Source organism: Salmo salar, chromosome ssa13 (assembly GCF_905237065.1).
Source record: "Salmo salar chromosome ssa13, Ssal_v3.1, whole genome shotgun sequence".
Classification (NCBI taxonomy): Eukaryota; Metazoa; Chordata; class Actinopteri; order Salmoniformes; family Salmonidae; genus Salmo; species Salmo salar.
The window spans coordinates 70,493,613-70,514,367 of NC_059454.1; the positions used below are offsets into that span (position 1 = coordinate 70,493,613).

The 20,755-nt window shown below is 41.0% G+C and overlaps 1 protein-coding gene across 1 annotated transcript in view; it reads left to right on the top strand.

Annotated features, from left to right (window-relative positions):
• Positions 1-20,755, top strand: part of arhgap32b (Rho GTPase activating protein 32b) — a 242,773-nt gene that overhangs the window by 184,783 nt on the left and 37,235 nt on the right. The window contains exons 11-13 of the mRNA XM_045692772.1: positions 1,242-1,323; positions 15,858-15,908; positions 16,449-16,523. Of these exons, the coding sequence (XP_045548728.1) occupies positions 1,242-1,323; positions 15,858-15,908; positions 16,449-16,523 (208 nt within the window). The remainder of the gene's footprint in view (positions 1-1,241; positions 1,324-15,857; positions 15,909-16,448; positions 16,524-20,755) is intronic.

The window sequence follows — 20,755 nt, forward strand, 5'->3', positions numbered from 1 at the left end:
TAAAAGGGAGGGAAGGAGAGAAAAAGCTGGAGGAGCAACAGAGAGGGAGAGAGCAAATCCAACCATGGAAAGGGTGAGCTGCTTTTGTTGAATGCTCAGCATGAGTCAACTCTTTCTCTAGTATAGTACTGTTTGTAAGTCACGAGACAGCTGGACCTTGGATCCATATGATGGTCGCATTCAACCTTCAACCCCTTTATCAGTCGCATTACTACAAGATGGAGGCAGTTTATGTTGCAAAGCGTGCAGGCTATGTACTCCAAGCTAATAGAAACACTTCTTTGACAGTGTATTAGTGTAGTCTGGGTCTCCATGTTAGGAATCGCACAAGTCAAGATGTGTTCCTCAGTGGACTAGATGAATAGTTGATAATAACAGAATGGTTTTGTCAAGCTGCTCTACTGGGAATGGCTTTGATTTAGCAGTTTCCCCCGTCTTCATTAAAGCACGTTAAAATATGTATACCTAGTCTTCCTCCAACCTCCTTAAGTGAAGCCTAGAGATCTTCTATTATACAAAATGTATTTCTTAACACACAGTTTAGCCTGAAGGCATCTTATGTCTATTTTGCATTGGGAGAATCAGTTGTGTTATATCAGAATTGAGTTGTTTTACACATGTTTATTGTTCATTCGTAAATACATTTGAAGATTACTTTTAACATCTGTGTTCAATAAGGATATTTTGCTTTCTGGTTGACTGTGGGGATTTGAAACTATCACAGTCTGTTCTCGCCCGTTCTTCTGATATAAAACATTTGGGGTATACACACGCGCACGCAGACAAACACACATATTGACCCCACCGGGCTTTACCTCCACATCAGGTGGCACAGAAAACTCCTAAATACCATAGCTTGGGCAGCTATTCAGCAACATGATCTTGACTGAACACTGCAACGAGCACTGCACAGTGCCAAGTAGTATCCTAGGGTCAAAGTACGCTCCGCGCTGGTCGTGCACCAGCCTTTTAGTACATGTTTATACCAACTGCCTATGGACTCCTTAATACATAGAGAGGTCTCCAACAACATACCCGAAACACAGTGGTGAAATGTTGATATTAGCCGCACAACATTGAAGAAGGACCTTAAGTGGATGAAGCTTGTTTATCAGTCTTTAATGGTAATGCGCTCTTTCGCTCGCTCTCACACTAACACACACACACACACGCGGTTACTGATCCTCTCTGCTTACTCTCGCGCTCTCTCTCACTAAAAGTGTTGTGTGTCCTCTCCCCAGGTTGGCTTCTTTCCCAGTGAGTGTGTGGAGCTGATAAACGACAAGGTGCCGCAGTCCGTCACCAACTCGGTGCCAAAACCAGGTACCGTACTTCCTCTCCAACAACCACAGTGAGGTGTCCTTGAATCTCCTAACGGTCGTTCCCACTGGGTGCTATGTTGTTTTTGGTGGTGTGTGGATAAAGTATAAAGTACGGCTTATCAAAAAATGTGCGGTTGTTGTGGCTTTGACATTATTAACTATGAACGACTAACAACATATCTCTGTTTCTGCTAGCAGGAAGCAATTGGTTATAGAAAATGTGTACCGTGTATATCAATGTGATAAGGTATGATAATGTCTGGTGAGATTGGTGTGTGGTATGATGATGTGGTGGATGGGATTTATGATATGTCGTGGTGACTAAACTGCAGCAGGTGCTAGTGCCACTCTGTGGAGGAGTAAGGGTAATGCTCTACACAAGTGTCTCTGTCTCAGGCCAGCTGAGGCTAAAGCACCTAGCATTCCACTTGGAAAGTTTAGTGACAGCATAAGCCTCGGGATTGTTTGAAGAGACTTGTGTATTCAACACAATTCTAGACTGCAAAAGAAAAACATACAGTGCATTCGGAAAGTATTCAGACCGCTTGACTTATTCCACAAAATTGATTAAATTATTATTTATTCTCATCAATCTACACACTACATCATAATGACAAAGCGAAAACGGGTTTTTAGAAATGTTTGCAAATGTATAATTATTATTTTTTTTAAAGGTACTTATTTACATACAGTACCAGTCAAAAGTTTGGACAGACCTACTCGTTCAAGGGTTTTTCTTTATTTGTATTATTTTCTACAGTGTAGAATAATAGTGAAGACATTAAAACTATGAAATAACATATGGAATCATGTAGTAACCAAAAACGTGTTAAACAAATCAATATATTTTATATTTTGAATTCTTCAAAGTAGCCACCCTTTGCCTTGATGACAGCTTTGCACACTCTTGGCATTCTCTTAACCAGCTTCACTTGGAATGCTTTTCCAACAGTCTTGAAGTGTATATATGTATATGTATGCATGTGTATACATGTATGTATGGGCATATATGTATATGTATGTATGTATGTGTATATATATATGTGTGTGTGTGTGTGTGTGTGTGTGTGTGTGTGTGTGTATGTATATATGTATATATATATATATGTGTGTGTGTGTATATATATATGTGTGTATATGTATATATATATATGTGTGTATATGTATATATGTATATGTATGTATATGTATATATATATATATGTGTATATGTATGTATATGTATATATATATATATTTGTGTATATGTATGTATATATATATATATGTGTATGTATGTATATACACTGCTCAAAAAAATAAAGGGAACACTAAAATAACACATCCTAGATCTGAATGAATGAAATAATCTTATTAAATACTTTTTTCTTTACATAGTTGAATGTGCTGACAACAAAATCACACAAAAATAATCAATGGAAATCCAATTTATCAACCCATGGAGGTCTGGATTTGGAGTCACTCAAAATTAAAGTGGAAAGCCACACTACAGGCTGATCCAACTTTGATGTAATGTCCTTAAAACAAGTCAAAATGAGGCTCAGTAGTGTGTGTGGCCTCCACGTGCCTGTATGACCTCCCTACAACGCCTGGGCATGCTCCTGATGAGGTGGCAGATGGTCTCCTGAGGGATCTCCTCCCAGACCTGGACTAAAGCATCCGCCAACTCCTGGACAGTCTGTGGTGCAATGTGGCGTTTGTGGATGGAGCGAGACATGATGTCCCAGATGTGCTCAATTGGATTCAGGTCTGGGGAACGGGCGGGCCAGTTCATAGCATCAATGCATTCCTCTTGCAGGAACTGCTGACACACTCCAGCCACATGAGGTCTAGCATTGTCTTGCATTAGGAGGAACCCAGGGCCAACCACACCAGCATATGGTCTCACAAGGGGTCTGAGGATCTCATCTCGGTACCTAATGGCAGTCAGGCTACCTCTGGCGAGCACATGGAGGGCTGTGCGGCCCCCCAAAGAAATGCCACCCCACACCATGACTGACCCACCGCCAAACCGGTCATGCTGGAGGATGTTGCAGGCAGCAGAACGTTCTCCACGGCGTCTCCAGACTGTCACGTCTGTCACATATGCTCAGTGTGAACCTGCTTTCATCTGTGAAGAGCACAGGGCGCCAGTGGCGAATTTGCCAATCTTGGTGTTCTCTGGCAAATGCCAAACGTCCTGCACGGTGTTGGGCTGTAAGCACAACCCCCACCTGTGGACGTCGGGCCCTCATACCACCCTCATGGAGTATGTTTCTGACCGTTTGAGCAGACACATGCACATTTGTGGCCTGCTGGAGGTCATTTTGCAGGGCTCTGGCAGTGCTCCTCGCACAAAGGCGGAGGTAGCGGTCCTGCTGCTGGGTTGTTGCCCTCCTATGGCCTCCTCCACGTCTCCTGATGTACTGGCCTGTCTCCTGGTAGCACCTCCATGCTCTGGACACTACGCTGACAGACACAGCAAACCTTCTTGCCACAGCTCGCATTGATGTGTCATCCTGGATGAGCTGCACTACCTGAGCCACTTGTGTGGGTTGTAGACTCCGTCTCATGCTACCACTAGAGTGAAAGCACCGCCAGCATTCAAAAGTAACCAAAACATCAGCCAGGAAGCATAGGAACTGAGAAGTGGTCTGTGGTCCCCACCTGCAGAACCACTCCTTTATTGGGGGTGTCTTGCTAATTGCCTATAATTTCCACCTGTTGTCTATTCCATTTGCACAACAGCATGTGAAATTTGTCAATCAGTGTTGCTTCCTAAGTGGACAGTTTGATTTCACAGAAGTTCTGATTGACTTGGAGTTACATTGTGTTGTTTAAGTGTTCCCTTTATTTTTTTGAGCAGTATATATATATATATATGTATGTATATGTGTATATATATATGTATATGTGTATATATGTGTATATGTATATGTGTATATATATGTATATGTGTGTGTATATATATGTGTATATGTGTATGTATATGTGTGTATATATGTGTATATGTGTATATATATATGTATATGTGTATATATATATGTGTATGTATATATATATATATATATATATGTATATGTATGTATATGTGTGTGTGTGTATGTGTGTATATATATATGTGTATATATATATATGTATGTATATGTGTGTGTATATATATTGTGTGTATATATATATGTATGTATATGTGTGTGTATATATATATGTATGTATATGTATGTATATATGTATGTATATGTATATATATATATATATATATATATATATATATATATATATATATATATATATATATATATATATATATACGTATATGTATGTATATATATATATACGTATATGTATATAGTATATATATATGTATATGTATATGTATGTATATATATATATATATACATACATATATATATACGTATATATATATATATATACATACATATACATATACGTATATATATATATATATATATACATATATATATATATATACATACATATATATACATATATACATACATATACATATACGTATATATATATATACATACATATATAGTGTATGTATATATATATATATATATATATACGTATATGTATGTGTATATATATATATATATATGTATATGTATGTATGTATATATATATGTATGTATATATATATATATATATATATATATATATATATATATATATATATACGTATATATAGTATATGTATGTATTATATATATATATATACGTATATATACGTATATATATATACATATATATATACGTATATATATATATACGTATATATATATATATATATACGTATATGTATGTATGTGTGTATATATATATATGTATGTATACACACATATATATACACACAGTTGAAGTCAGAAGTTTACATACACTCCACAAATTTCTTCTTAACTATTGTTTTGGCAAGTCGGTTAGGACATCTAACACATTTTTCCAACAATTGTTTACAGACTGATTATTTCACTTATAATTCACTGTATCACAATTCCAGTGGGTCAGACGTTTACATACACTAAATTGACTGTGCCTTTAAACAGCTTGGAGAAATTCCAGACAATTGTGTTATGGCTTTAGGAGCTTTTGATAGGCTAATTGACATCATTCGAGTCAATTGGAGGTGTACCTGTGGATGTAATTCAAGGCCTACCTTCAAACTCAGTGCCTCTTTGCTTGACATCATGGGTAAATCAAAAGAAATAAGCCAAGACCTCAGAAAATAAACTGTTGACCTCCACAAATCTGGTTCATCCTTGGGAGCAATTTCCAAACGCCTGAAGGTACCACGTTCATCTGTACAAATAATATTGTGGAAGTATAAACATCACGGGACAACACATCCGTCATACCGCTCAGGAAGGAGACGCGTTCTGTCTCCTAGAGATAAACGTACTTTGGTGCGAAAAGTGCAAATCAATCCCAGAACAACAGCAAAGGACCTTGTGAAGATGCTGGAGGAAACAGGTACAAAAGTATCTATATCCACAGTAAAACAAGTCCTATATCGACATAACCTTAAAGGCCGCTGAGCAAGGAAGAAGCCACTTCTCCTAAAACGCCATTAAAAAGCCAGACTACGGTTTGCAACTGCACAAGGGGACACAGATCGTACTTTTTGGAGAAATGTCCTCTGGTCTGATGAAACAAAAATAGAACTGTTTGGCCATAATGACCATCGTTATATTTGCAGGAAAAAGGGGGAGGCTTGCATGCCGAAGAACACAATCCCAACCGTGAAGCACAGGGGTGGCAGCATCATGTTGTGGGGGTGCTTTGCTGCAGGAGGGACTAGTGCACGTCACAAAATAGATGGCATCATGGAGGTAGGAAAAGTATGTGGATATATTGATGCAACATCTCAAGACATCAGCCAGGAAGTTAAAGCTTGGTCCCAAATGGGTCTTCTAAATGGACAATGACCCCAAGCATACTTCCAAAGTTGTGGCAAAATGGCTTAAGGACAACACAGTCAAGGTATTGGAGTGGCCATCGCAAGCCCTGACCTCAATCTTATAGAAATTGTGTGGGCAGAACTGAAAAAGTGTGTGCGAGCAAGGAGGCCTACAAACCTGACTCAGTTACACCAACTCTGTCAGGAGGAATGGGCCAAAATTCACCCCAACTTATTGTGGGAAGCTTGTGGAAGGCTACCTGAAATGTTTGACCCAAGGTACACAATTTAAAGGCAATGCTACCAAATACTAATTGAGTGTATGTAAACTTCTGACCCACTGGGAATGTGACGAAATAAATAAAAAGCTGAAATAAATCATTCTCTCTACTATTATTCTGACATTTCACATTCTTAAAATAAAGTGGTGATCCTAACTGACCTAAAACAGGGAATTTTTACTAGGATCAAATGTCAGGAATTGTGGAAAACTGAGTTTAACTTCTTATGGCATTCTTCTTAACTTCTTATGGCTAACATCCGCTGAAATTGCAGAGCGCGAAATTCAAACTGCAGAATTATAAATATTTAACTTTCATAAAATCACAAGTTTACTGCATCAAAATAAAGCTTAACTTCTTGTTAATCCAGCCGCTGTGTCATATTTCAAAAAGGCCTTACGGTGAAAGCACACCATGTGATTATCTGAGGACAGCGACCCGCGTACAAAACCATGAAAAAACAACATTTCAACCAGGCAGGTGCGACACGAAAGTCAGAAATAGCAATATAATAAATGCCTTACCTTTTGATCTTCTTCTGTTGGCACTCCAAAAGGTCCCAGTTACATCACAAATGGTCCTTTTGTACGATAATGTCCTTTTTTATATCCATAAAAACTCGGTTTATCTGGCGCGCTTCAGTCAATAATCCACCCAGTTTCCCTCCATCAAAATGAATCCCAAACGTTACTAGTAAACTTTTCCAAACAAGTCAAACAGCGTTTATAATCAAACCTTAGGTACCCTAATACGTAAATAAACGATCAAATTTAAGACGGGGAATCGTTATTGTCTTTGCTGGAGAAAAATACCAAAAACCGCGCTGTCATTCACGCGCTTGGAAACACTACAGCCAAATTGGGAGCCACCTAGAAAAACTACCATTTCTGGCTCATTTATCCAAAAACCAGCCTGAAACTCTTTCTGAAGACTGTTGACATCTAGTGGAAGCCCTAGGAACTGCAATATGGGATGACTTCGCCTTATAATAAAAGTGACAGCCATTGAAAACAGTGGTAGGCTGAAAAAATGTTTTTTTGGGATGGTTTGTCCTCGGGGTTTCGCCTGCCATATCAGTTCTGTTATACTTACAGACATAATTTTAACAGTTTTAGAAGCTTTAGAGTGTTTTCTATCCAAATCTACCAATTGTATGCATATCCTAGATTCTGGGCCTGAGTAACAGGCAATTTACTTTGGGCACGCTTTACATCCGGAAGTGAAAATACTGCCCCCTACCCAAGAGAGGTTAACTTGTTATGGATAGGGGGCAGTATTTTCACGGCCGGATAAAAAACGTACCCGATTTAATCTGATTATTACTCCTGCCCAGAAACTAGAATATGCATATAATTATTAGCTTTGGATAGAAAACACTCCAAAGTTTCTAAAACTGTTTGAATGGTGTCTGTGAGTACAACAAAACTCATTTGGCAGGCCAAAACCTGAGAAGATTCCAAACAGGAAGCGCCCTCTCTGACTATTTCTTGGCCTTCTTGATCATCTCTATCCAAAACAGGGGATCTCTGCTGTAACGTGACATTTTCTAACGCTCTCAGAAGGCGCCAGAACGTTGAATGATGACTTTGCAGGCCATGGCTGAAAAACAGTAGCGCATTTGGATAGTGGTCGATCTGAGAACAATGAGACTGGGGGCGCGTGCACAAGACGATTCCATGTTTTTATTTTTTCGTCTTTGAAAGAAAACAGGGTTTCCCGGTCGGAATATTATCGCTTTTTTACGAGAAAAATCGCATAAAAATAGATTTTAAACAGCGTTTGACATGCTTCGAAGTACGGCAATGGAATATTTTGATATTTTTTGTCACGAAACGCACCGGGCGCGTCACCCTTCTTTACCCTTCGGATAGTGTCTTGAACGCACGAACAAAACGCCGCTATTTGGATATAACTATGGATTATTTGGAACCAAACCAACATTTGTTGTAGAAGTCCTGGGAGTGCATTCTGACAAAGAACAGCAAAGGTAATCCAATTTTTCTTATAGTAAATCTGAGTTTTGTGAGTACCGAACTTGGTGGGTGTCAAAATAACTAGCCCGTGATGGCGAGCTATCTACTCAGAATATTGCAAAATGTGCTTTCACCGAAAAGCTATTTTAAAATCGGACACCTCGATTGCATAAAGGAGTTCTGTATCTATAATTCTTAAAATAATTGTTATGTTTTTTGTGAACGTTTATCGTGAGTAATTTAGTAAATTCACCGGAGGTTTCGGTGGGTATGCTAGTTCTGAACGTCACATGCTAATGTAAAAAGCTGTTTTTATATAAATATGAACTTGATTGAACAAAACATGCATGTATTGTATAACATAATCTCCTAGGAGTGTCATCTGATGAAGATCATCAAAGGTTAGTGCTGCATTTAGCTGTGGTTTTGTTTTTTGTGACATTATATGCTAGCTTGAAAAATGGGTGTCTGATTATTTCTGGCTGGGTACTCTGCTGACATAATCTAATGTTTTGTTTTTGCTGTAAAGCCTTTTTGAAGTCGGACAGTGTGGTTAGATAAAGGAGAGGCTTGTCTTTAAAATGGTGTAAAATAGTCATATGTTTGAAAAATGGAAGTTTTCGGATTTTCGAGGACTTTGTATTTCGCGCCACGCCCATCATTGGATATTGGAGCAGGTGTTCCGATATCGGAACGTCTAGATGTAAGTTAAATGTATTTGGCTAAGGTGTATGTAAACTTCCGACTTCAACTGTATATGGCAGCAGCCTCTAAGGTGCAGGGTTGAGTAGCCAGGGGGTAGCCAGCTGGTGATGGCTATTTAACCTGTTTGCGTCCCACCCTAGTCAACAGCCAGTGGAATCGCGTCGCGCAAAATACAAATACCTCATAAATGCTATAACTTCAATTTCTCAAACATATGACTATTTTACACCATTTTATAAATACACCTCTCCTGAATCGAACCACGTTGTCCGATTTTCAAAAAGGCTGTACAGCAAAAGCAAAACATTAGATTATGTTAGGAGAGTGCCCTGCCAAAAATAATCACACTGCCATTTTCAAAGCAACTAGCATGCATCACAAATACCCAAAACACAGCTAAATGCAGCACTAACCTTTGACAATCTTCATCAGATGACACTCCTAGGACATCATGTTACACAATACATGCATTTTTTGTTCGATAAAGTTCATATTTATATATAAAAACATCATTTTACATCGGCGCGTGACTTTAAGAAAATATTTTCCCTCAAATGCTTCCGGTGAATCAGCGCTACAATTTACAAAATTACTATTCAAAAACATTGGTAAAATATAATATTGTCATTGAAAGAATTATAGATTAACATCTCGTGAATGCAAACACATTGCCAGATTTAAAAATAACTTTACTGGGAAATCACACTTTGCAATAAACAACGTGGTATGCTCAGAAAAATAGGCTAGGCGATGCATGTTAGCGCCATCTTGGAACCATCTAAAATCAAATATACTATTGTAAATATTCCCTTACCTTTGATTATCTTCATCAGAAGGCACTTCCAGGAATCCCAGGTCCACAACAAATGTAGTTTTGTTCGAAAAAGTTAATAATTTATGTCCCAATAGCTCCTTCTTGTTAGCGCGTTCCGAAGGCTACTCATAATGTACGAGGCGCGCGGGACTTGTTGTCACATGTGCAAAAAATATATATTTACGTTCGTTCAAACGTTGTATAACATAAATCTTTAGGGCTTTTTTCAATCAGAGCTTCAATAATATTCAAGGCGGACGATTGCATTGTCTTACTAAACGTTTCGGAATGAGAGGGTACCCACGCGTCATAGTAGTAATGGCCCTCCCTCTATGACCAACTTTCCAGGCCTCTCGTTCGGTCAGTTTTTACTGGAGAAGACTCAAACCACTTTGTAAAGACTGTTGACATCTAGTGGAAGCCTTAGGAAGTGCTAAATGAATCCTAACTCGCGGTGTGTTTCATAGGCAAAGTGTTGAAGGTGATTCCACAAATCAGATTTCCACTTCCTGCATGGAATCTTCTCAGGATTTGGCCTGCCATATGAGTTCTGTTATACTCACAGACACCATTCAAACAGTTTTAGAAACTTTAGTGTTTTCTATCCAAATCTACTAATTATATGCATATTCTAGTTACTGGGCAGGAGTAGTAACCAGATTAAATCGGGTACGTTTTTTTATCCGGCTGTGCAAATACTGCCTCCTAGCCCCAACATGTTATTAACAGTCTGATGGCCTTGAGATAGAAGCTGTTTTCAGTCTCTTGGCCCCAAATTTGATGCACCTGTACTGACCTCACCTTCTTGATGATAGCGGGGTGAACAGGCAGTGGCTCGGCAGTGTGCCCCCGGTGATGCGTTGTGCAGGCCATACCACCATCAGGAGAGCCCTGCGGTTGTGGGTGGTGCAGCTGCCGTACCAGGTGGTGATACAGCCCGACAGAAAGCGCTGAATTGTGCATCTGTAAAAGTTTCTTAGGGGCCAAGCCCCACACTGTCTGTGTGGGTGGACCAATTCAGATTGTCAGTGATGTGTACGCCGAGGAACTTGAAGCTTTCCACCTTCTCCACTGTGGTCCCGTCGACGTGTGATAGGGGCGTGCTCCCTCTGCTGTTTCCTGAAGTCCTCGATCAGCTACTTCGTTTTGCTGACTTTGAGGGAGAGGTTATTTTCACTGCCAGTGCTTTCACCTCCTCCCTGTAGGCTGTCTCATTATTGTTGGTAATCAGGCCTACTGCTGTTGTGTTGTCTGCAAACTTGATGGAGTTGGAGGCATGCGTGGCCACATAGTCATGGGTGAACAGGGAGTACAGGAGAGGGCTGAGCACGCACCCTGGTGGGGCCCCTGTGTTGAGGATCAGCGAAGTGATGTTGTTTCCTACCTTCACCACCTGGGGGGCGGCCTGTCAGGAAGTCCAGGACCCGGTTGCACAGGGCGGGGTTCTAGACCCAGGGCCCCGAGCTCATTGATGAGCTTGGAGAGTACTATGGTGTTGAAGGCTGAGTTATAGTCAATGAACAGCATTCTGACATAGGTATTCCTCTTGTTCATATTGGATAGGGCAGTGTGCAGTGCGATGGTGACTAGATTGTATGTTCTATTGGGGCGGTAAGCAAATTGAAGTTGTCTAGAGTGTCAGTTAAGGTAGAGGTGATATGATCCTTAACTAGCCTCTCAAAGCACTTCATTATGACAGAAGTGAGTGCTACGGGGTGATATTCATTTAGTTCAGTTACCTTTGCTTTCTTGGGTACAGGAACCATGGTGGACATCTTGAAGCAAGTGGGGACAGCAGACTTGGATAGGGAGGGATTGAATATGTCTGTTTCCAGCCAGCTGGTCTCCACATGCTCTAAGGACACGGCTAGGGATGCCCTCTGGTCCGGCAGCCTTACGAGGGTTAACACGCTTAAATGTCTTACTCATGTTGGCCACGGAGAACGAGAGCCCACAGTCCTTCGGAGCTGGCCGCGTCGGTGGCACTGTGTTATCCTCAAGCGGGAAAAGGTGTTCAGCTTGTCTGGTAGCAAGACGTCGGTGTTCGCGAAGTGGCTGGTTTTCCCTTTGTAATCTGTGATTGTCTGTAGACACTGCCACATACGTCTTCTGTCTGAGCCGTTGAATTGCAATTTCACTTTCTCTGTACTGATGTTTTGCATGTTTTATTGCATTATGGAGGGAATAACTACACTGTTTGTATTCAACCATATTCCCAGTCACCTTGCCGTGGTTAAATACGGTAGTTCGCCCTTTCAGTTTTGTGCAAAGGCTGCCGTCTATCCACGGTTATTGGTTTGGGTAGGTTTTAATAGTCACCGTGGCAACAACATCCCCTATACACTTCCTGTTGAACTCAGTCTCTGTGTCCGTGTAAGCATCAATGTTATTCTCAGAGGCTACCCGGAACATATCCCAGTCCGCATGATCAAAACTATTTTGAAGCATGGATTCCGATTGGTCAGACCAGCGTTGAATAGACCTTAGCACGGGTACTTCCTGTTTGAGTATCTGCCTAATAGGAAGAGAGGAGCAAAATGGAGTCATGATCTGATTTTCTGAAGGGAGGGCGGGGGAGTGCCTTGTAGGCATTCCGAAAAGGCGAATAGCTGTGATCTCGTGTTTTTCCTAAGCGAATACTACAGTCAATGTGTTGATAGAACTTCGGTAGTGTTTTTCTCAAATTTGCTTTGTTAAAATCCTCAGCTAAAATAAATGCAGCCTCAGGATATGTGGTTTCCAGTTTGCACGAAGTCCAGTGTAGTTCCTTGAAGGCCGTCGTGGTATCGACTTGAGGGGAATATATATGGTTGTGACTATAACCGAAGTGAATTCTCTTGGGAGGTAAAACGTTCTGCATTTGACTGAGGTATTCTAGGTCGGGTGAACAAAAGGACTTGAGTAGTTAGTCATGAAGCATACACCCCCGCCTTTATTCTTCCTGGAAAGTTCTTTATTCCTGTCTGCGCGATGAACTGAGAACCCAGTTGGCTGTATGGACGGGGACAGTATATCCCGAGAGAGTCATGATTCTGTGAAACAGAATGTTACAGTCCCTGATGTCTCTCTGGAAGGAGATCCTCGCCCTGAGCTCGTCTACTTGATTGTCCAGAGGGTGAACATTTAGCGAGTAATGTACTCGGAAGCGGTGGATGGTGTGCCTGCCTCCTGAGTCGGCCGAGAAGTCCACTCCGAATACTTCTTCGCGACTTAGAGCAGCCTCTGGGATAAGTTCAGTTGCCCTGGGGGGTACGAACAAAGGTTCCAATTTGGGAAAGTTGTATTTCCGGTTGTAATTCTGGTGAGTTACCGCCGCTCTGATATCCAAAAGTTATTTCTGGCTGTATGTAATAACACAAAAAAAACCATTCTGGGCTAATAATGTATGAAATGACAGACCAAAAAAATATATATATTGCAAAGTTGCTTAGGAGCTAGAAGCAGAACTGCCATTTCTGTCAGCTCCATCTTACTTTGTGTGCATCCTGTTTCCATTGATCATCCTTGATGTTTCTACAACTTGATTGGAGTCCACATGTGGTAAATGCAATTGATTGGACATGATTTGGAAAGGCACACACTTGTCTATATAAGGTCCCACAGTTGACAGTGCAAGTCAGAGCAAAAACCAAGCCATCAGGTCGAAGGAATTGTCTGCAGAGCTCTGATAAAGGATTATGTCGAGGCACAGATCTGGGGAAGGGTACCAAAACATTTCTGCAGCATTGAAGGTCCCCAAGAATACAGTGGCCTCCATCGTTGTTAAATGGAAGAAGTTTGGAACCATCAAAACACTTCCTAGAGCTGGCCGCCTGGCCAAACTGAGCAATCGGGAGAGAAGGGCCTTGGTCAGGGAGGTGACCAAGAACCTGATGGTCACTCTGACAGAGCTCCTGAGTTCCTCTGTTGAGGTTGGAGAACCTTCCAGAAGGACAACCATCTCTGCAGCACTCCACCAACCAGGCCTTTATGGTGGTGGCCAGACAGAAGCCACTCCTCAGTAAAAGGCACATAACAACCTACTTGGAGTTTGCCAAAAGGCACGTAAAGGACTCTCAGACCATGAGAAACAAGATGCTCTGGTCTGATGAAACCAAGTGGAGCTCTTTGGCCTGACTGTCAAGTGTCACGTCTTGAGGAAACCAGTCATCGCTCATCACCTGGCCAATGCCATCTCTACGGTGAAGCATGATGTATGCAGCATCATGCTGTGCAGATGTTTTTCAGCGGCAGGGACTGGGAGACTAGTCAGGATCGAGGCAATGGTGAACGGCGCAAAGTACAAAGAGATCCTTGATGAAAACTTGCTCCAAAGTGCTCAGGACCTCAGACAATTTAATACATTTTAGAATAAGGCTGTAGAGTAATAAAATGTAGAAAAAGAGAAGGGGTCTGAATAGTTTCCAAATGCACTGTAACACCTAGATCATTATATTGATATCTTTGCTTGAATGTCATGTTACCGTATTACTATGATATGTGTCCAATGAAAATTCCACTACTGCAAAATTTCACAACATGATAATTATTGATTTATTTATCAAGCTCTTGAACAACCACTTAAACTCGCATCTCATGTCTGTGTTTGCACAATTTCAATACTAATCCAATGCAAACACGTATTTCTGATCTATAGCTAGCCAAAACAAACATAAGCCACCTCAGTGCCCAAAAACAAACACAGCCATTCAACACACGAGTGTAGCATAAAGCCCTATTACATTCAAAGTACAGCCACAACATTCCGATAGGTGTAATAGAAATTCTGGCATGTTTGTACTGACACTCTCTAACACGGGTAATGCTCTTAGATGGATCGTGAAATGTTTTTGTTTTTCTTTGTTCTTTTTGTCATGTCCCTGCCCATCTTCCGAAAACATCTGAAACCTTACCTCTTCAAAGAATATCTTAAATAATACATCAGTCTTACCCCTTTGTCTTTTCTTACTAGCACTGGCTTTGCTGATAACTTATTTATTGAGGACAAGTGTACTGACTATGACTGTGATATTTGGTTGTCTCACCTAGTTCATTCATATTACAATAACTAACTGTAAGGCTCTCTAGATAAAAGCGTCTGCTAAATTACTAAAATGTAAATGCAATGTTTTGGAATGACCAAAGTGCCAAGCCCTTTCCATGGCATCATGTCCTAATCCTATCCTATATCCTGAAATGGTATCCTAAAGCTTCATTAGCTCTGGCCCAAAGTAGGGAATAAGGTACCATTTGGGACAGAGCCCCATGTACTCTCTTGATCAGCCAAAGGGACGTTTAGCCTAATTCAAATCAGCCTTGAAAAATCCCTTTCAATCCAAGGGGTGAATCACCCAATGACTGTGTCAGAACAATCTCAGTTGCTTTTGGGTGGTTGGCTGGGTAGGAGCTGAACCATGCAAGGCCTGCTGGGAACGATATCAAGGCAGAGGGAACAGGGAAGTGATGACATGGCAAAAAAAAGACACACCCCACAAACTCCGCAGTAAGGAATAGCATCATCATCATAACTATGCAGTCTCAGATTTTGTTAGGGGTTAAGGCCCAATGCTATCTGGCACACAGAAGTTAAAGGCAATGTTTCCCAGCATATTGTCAATATGAAAAGAATGCATCATGCTGTCTGTCATACTGTCACACATAGTGTCCTGAATGCACACACAGAAAGCACACTGCGGAAATGACTCATGTTTGCTTGCCAAACCCTTTTGCTTTTAGGTGATCTCCTCTCTTTGGGCTGCCATGTTGTTCACAAACCTGACCATTTGCATGTCTTTTTTTTGCTGCATGGCTTCACTCTGCTCCACAAATGTTTTAATCTTGTTGTTTATTTCACTGTCATCCCCTCTGCCCCCCACCCCACCTCAGCATCCCCCTGCTCGGGTCTGCGGCCTGCCTCCTGGAGTCTCTTCCCACCCTGTGCGTGCTGGTATACACCCCCCTCTCCCCCTCACTCGCACAGGCCCCGTTCAAGGCATCCTTCCTTCTTTCCTTCCTTGTTGTAGTCAATGATTTAAAAAAATGACGGGACAGGTAAAAGCCATGTGATGGAGCCATTGCATTCCTCTCTCCAATTATGTCTAATCAGTGATTAGAGAAAGGGAGGAAGGATGCACTTTTAAATCATTTGAACACGGCCACACACTTTTCTTACCTACATTGTTTCCTCCTTTCACACCTGGTTGTCAAATTTAATTTGTTTAATTTGTTCATTACAACACTTAATGCTGCCATTTCTTTCAATGACACTTCTACAAAGTTTAAGTATTCACTGTCCAATTATGTATTATGAAAGTGTCAGATGCCAAGCTATCTGACTGAGTGACAGTCTCGAAACAGAAGAAAAGCTGTTGTTCCTGCCATGTTCCTCCTCTAAACAGAACCATTCTCTCCCTCTCCGTTCCCCCCGCTCCTACCCTCCTCTCCTTCCTGTCCATTCGTCTGTGCACCTGCATGCAGATTTGGAGATGGAGAGTGTAAAGCAGGACAGTGCATGGGTGGCCGACCCATTAAACCACTACAGCCTGAGCTCAGGTAGACCCGTGTATCCATCCATACATGTGCCATAACCACCCCAGATCTAACCCCCCTACTAACGCACACGACACGCCACTGGGGCACTCTGTCTGTTCACGAAGTCTTTACAATACCAATGCACCAGGACCAGAGTCCTTGGTTAATTATTAGTTAGTTACTCATCATTCTTAGTGCACTCTATGATGTAAAAAAGATACTTCAGGAGCCTTCTCTTGGTGCGTGGGGACTCACTTGAACTGCTAAATCCACTCACTCTCTAACCTGAACACTGTTGTCAGAGTAAAACGTATCCACCTTTATCAGATTCACATGCACTAGACTTGATTAGCTGATTACTAGATTTTTTTCCAATGAATGTGTTGCTTTGTTATTTACCCTTTTCATTTCAGGTTTATCAGGATTTCTTTTTGAACTGTTCTCTGTATATGCAAATGAACGGCTTGAAAAGATGATCGTGTTGCTTTTTTCTTCAGACCTTTTGAATTGTCCCCCTATCTGTTTCCCAGTCAGCTGGAGTTGTCTACTCTGTTTGGTTTCACTTGAAAGACTTTCGGCTGTGGCTGGGGTCTAGACTGTTTTGATTTATTCAAGTCCCCCCTTTAAAGCGGGAACTATAAAATTATCCTTTGGAGCATTAAGCATTGTCCTACAACAGCAAGAAGCACAGTCTTCTCTAGGGTGACTGAAACTACTACATTCCTAACAGGGGAACCCTGGCGTGTTCAAACTTACACTGACCAGCTCCCCTACATGGATACTGGCCTCTGTCCTTTTAGCCAGCTAACTGGGATTGAGATTTCTACCTCTGAAATTTCAGAGTGAGCCGATTGAAAGAAGTCCTTTGCAGTTGGCTGCACCTCTGTATGGAGATGTCTTTGAAATTGTCGATTTTAACTTGAGTGAAAGGACACTGAAAGGACAAACTGTCTCACTTGGATGAAGGGTTATGGTGTAACTGAACTTTTGTTACTTTCTTTAAGTCTGATCCACTCATTCAAACACTGAAGTCTGAGCTACAGTGTGATCAGCTCTGCTCCTTTCTCCAGCCTGACTGCTCCAGTAGGGCAGGCGTTTGTCCAGATGTTCTGAACCCGCTACTCTTTCCATCCCCTACTTCCTCCGTGGGCTGGAGATGGCTTCCTGTCTGGAGACCAGTATAGTGACTTGGGCAGCTGTGAAGAGCGCAAACAAGCCAAGACAGCTGGATGTGTCTATGAGAAAAACAAAGTGAGAGATAGAAGGAAGGAGATAGAGAATGTGTGAAGGAGACAGTAAGATTTGTCCTGCTTCTCCCCATGGGACTTTGGTCGACACACGTCCTGGGCCGTGAATCTATGTTAGGCACAGCGACCTAGTGTAGTTTGGGCCTGTGAGGAATGACGTGGGGGAGATTGTATAGGAAACTTAAGCCCTCATTCTCTTTGATGCGGGACCAAGGTGCTCTTGCACCTACAATGACCCCTGAGGGTCGTGTTTTTGGTGTGCACACAACTTGTGCATAGCTACTTTTAGGAGTGGTTGTTTGAGAGTAACTGAAAGTAATCAAGGCGTTTCCCATGTCAGTTCATTTGAGAACGTCAAACCATATTGCACAGTTAATTCTGTGTGCGAGTGGAGAGATTGAGAATATATTACCAGAGTCTAAAAGGGAAGCTTAGTCTTCACCATGCATGCATTGAATGCACATAGTGTGTACAGTTCCACAAAACGATGTGTGGTATGGTCTCCCACTATATTTATTGCTTCTGTAGCATTGGTTCCCTGTAATATTGACAGATTTGTTGGTGCAGGAACAGCAATCTTTTTCAGAGGTGGGGTTTGCCCTTGCATCAGAATCTGCCACTTCATAGTACATAGAGGATGTCCTTATTGTTTGGCCTCAAGACAACTCCAACCATAATTTATTAGTTACATTTTTTACTTTGAATTTCAATTGCTCCTTGATCACATGACATAGACACTTCAAACCAACTTTGGATTGTTCACAAGGTAAGGACACACATTGCACACTTTACTTTTCCCTAAAAGCACCTTCTTAATTTTATATAAATATTGTATAAATATAAAAACTCTTCAACCACGTGACTTAACAACCTCATATCAACTGTCCATGTTGTACAACCTTTGCTTTTCTCATAAAATGATTCCTAAATGTTATATACTGAACAAAAATATGAACGCAACGTGTAAAGTGTCGGTCCCATGTTTCATGAGCTGAAATAAAAGATCCCAGAAATTGTCCATACGCACTGAAAGCGTATTTCTCTGAAGTTATGGGAACAAATTTGTTTACATCTCTGTCAATGAGCATTTCTCTTTTGCCAAGATAATCCACCTAACAGGTGTGGCATATCAAGAAGCTGATTAAACTGCATGGTCATTACACAGGTGCACCTTGTGCTGGGGACAATAAAAGGTCACTCTAAAATGTGCACACAACACAATGCCACAGATGTCAAGTTTTGAAGGAGAGTGCAATTGGCATGCTGACTGCAGGAATGTCCACCAGAGCTGTTGCCAGATAATTGAACGTTCATTTCTCTACCATTAGCTGCCTCCATTGTCGTTTTAGAGAATTTGGCAGTAGGTCCAACCGGCCTCACAACCGCAGACCACGTGTATGGTATCATGAGGGCGAGCGGTTTGCTGGTTTCAATGTTGTAAAATAGAGTGGTGGTGGGGTTATGGTATGGGCAGGCATAAGCTACGGACAACGAACACAATTGCATTTTATGAAATGGCCATTTGAATGCACAAAAATACCATCAAATCATTTTTATTTGTCACATACACGTGTTTAGCAGATGTTATTGCGGATGTAGCGAAATGCTTGTGTTTCTAGCTCCAACAGTGCAGTAATATCTAACAATTTCACAACAATACACACAAATCTAATGTAAAGGACCTAAGGCCAATTGTGAGGCCCATTTTTTTAAGGTATCTGTGACCAACAGTATTTGCAGTCATGAAGATGGAATCGTTTTTTCTATTACAAGTTTTAATTTACATGTACTTGTATGTGATTCGGGTTGTTGTGGGTTCGTGTTGAAGCTTGATATGGTTGTTATCGTCATCGAAGTTAGATATATTTACACAGCGAATGGCAAATTATTTAGTCATTCTTATTATACTGTAGACACCACGACATTGATCTATTTTCACCGTCATTAAACTATACAATGATTGCGAGTGACATTTTCATATTCCTGCCTGCTCCCATAAAGAGAGGAATGAATGACCCAATTTCAAACAGAATTGCGGTCGTATTCTACATAGATTAGCACAGCATTTCCATGCGTTGTCTTGTGAATGTAGTTTTGTTACTGTAAACTGACACTGGAAGGGGCTGGTCATTAACTGAATGGAAAACAAACTTGAAGAAACTTCATTTGTGGGGCGATTGACTAGCTGAGGAGCGAGGCGCACACTTATCGGAATTCTCTTTCGACTGCTATTCACTGTCCATTGGTACTGTACCATACGTTTTGTGATTTAAATTTAGTCGGCGGTGTCTTTTGAAGTAATTAGTCATAAACCAAATGATAAGGAGTTACAGCTTCTCTAAGGAAATGTCTACTGTTGACCTTGGATTCCCTATTTAAAGTCCCATCATAAAGTGAGAATCCCACTGCGTTTCGCAGGTAAGAATGTATTACGGTATGGGATTTATTTTGTTGTAGTTTAGTAAAGTGTGCACTCCAGTAGAATGGGGTTTAAAGCTGTCTTTCCTTGCCCATTAATTATTTGGCACCTTTTCACCACTCATTGATTGACAACCTGAAATTACGTTGTCAATCAATGAGCTCGAGCCGTTTTGTTGGTCTTCTCTGAAATTCTTTCAGATGTTTTTGATTATTTTCGATCATTAGAGATAGATTCACTCGAAGTTATTGTTACAATGTAACAGTCATGGGGCAGTCCTGTCATGAAAGGGATATTTCGGGAATTTGTCAATTGAAGCCCTTATCGACTTCCCCAGAGTCAGATGAACAGTTTCCACTAGTTACCACAGCCACAAAGTCAGAAATTGCTTTATCGTAAAAATGTATGTAAAACAAATGTCTCTTAAAGGTTAAGCATGTGATTAGGGTTAATGTTAAAATCACATAAAGACGAGGAATTGTAGAGATAGGTGGGGTTTATGACTTTGTGTCTGTGGTAACTAGAGACGACCAGTTTGGTGGACGTGGCTAACTATCATTAGCGCAATTGCTAACATACATTACACA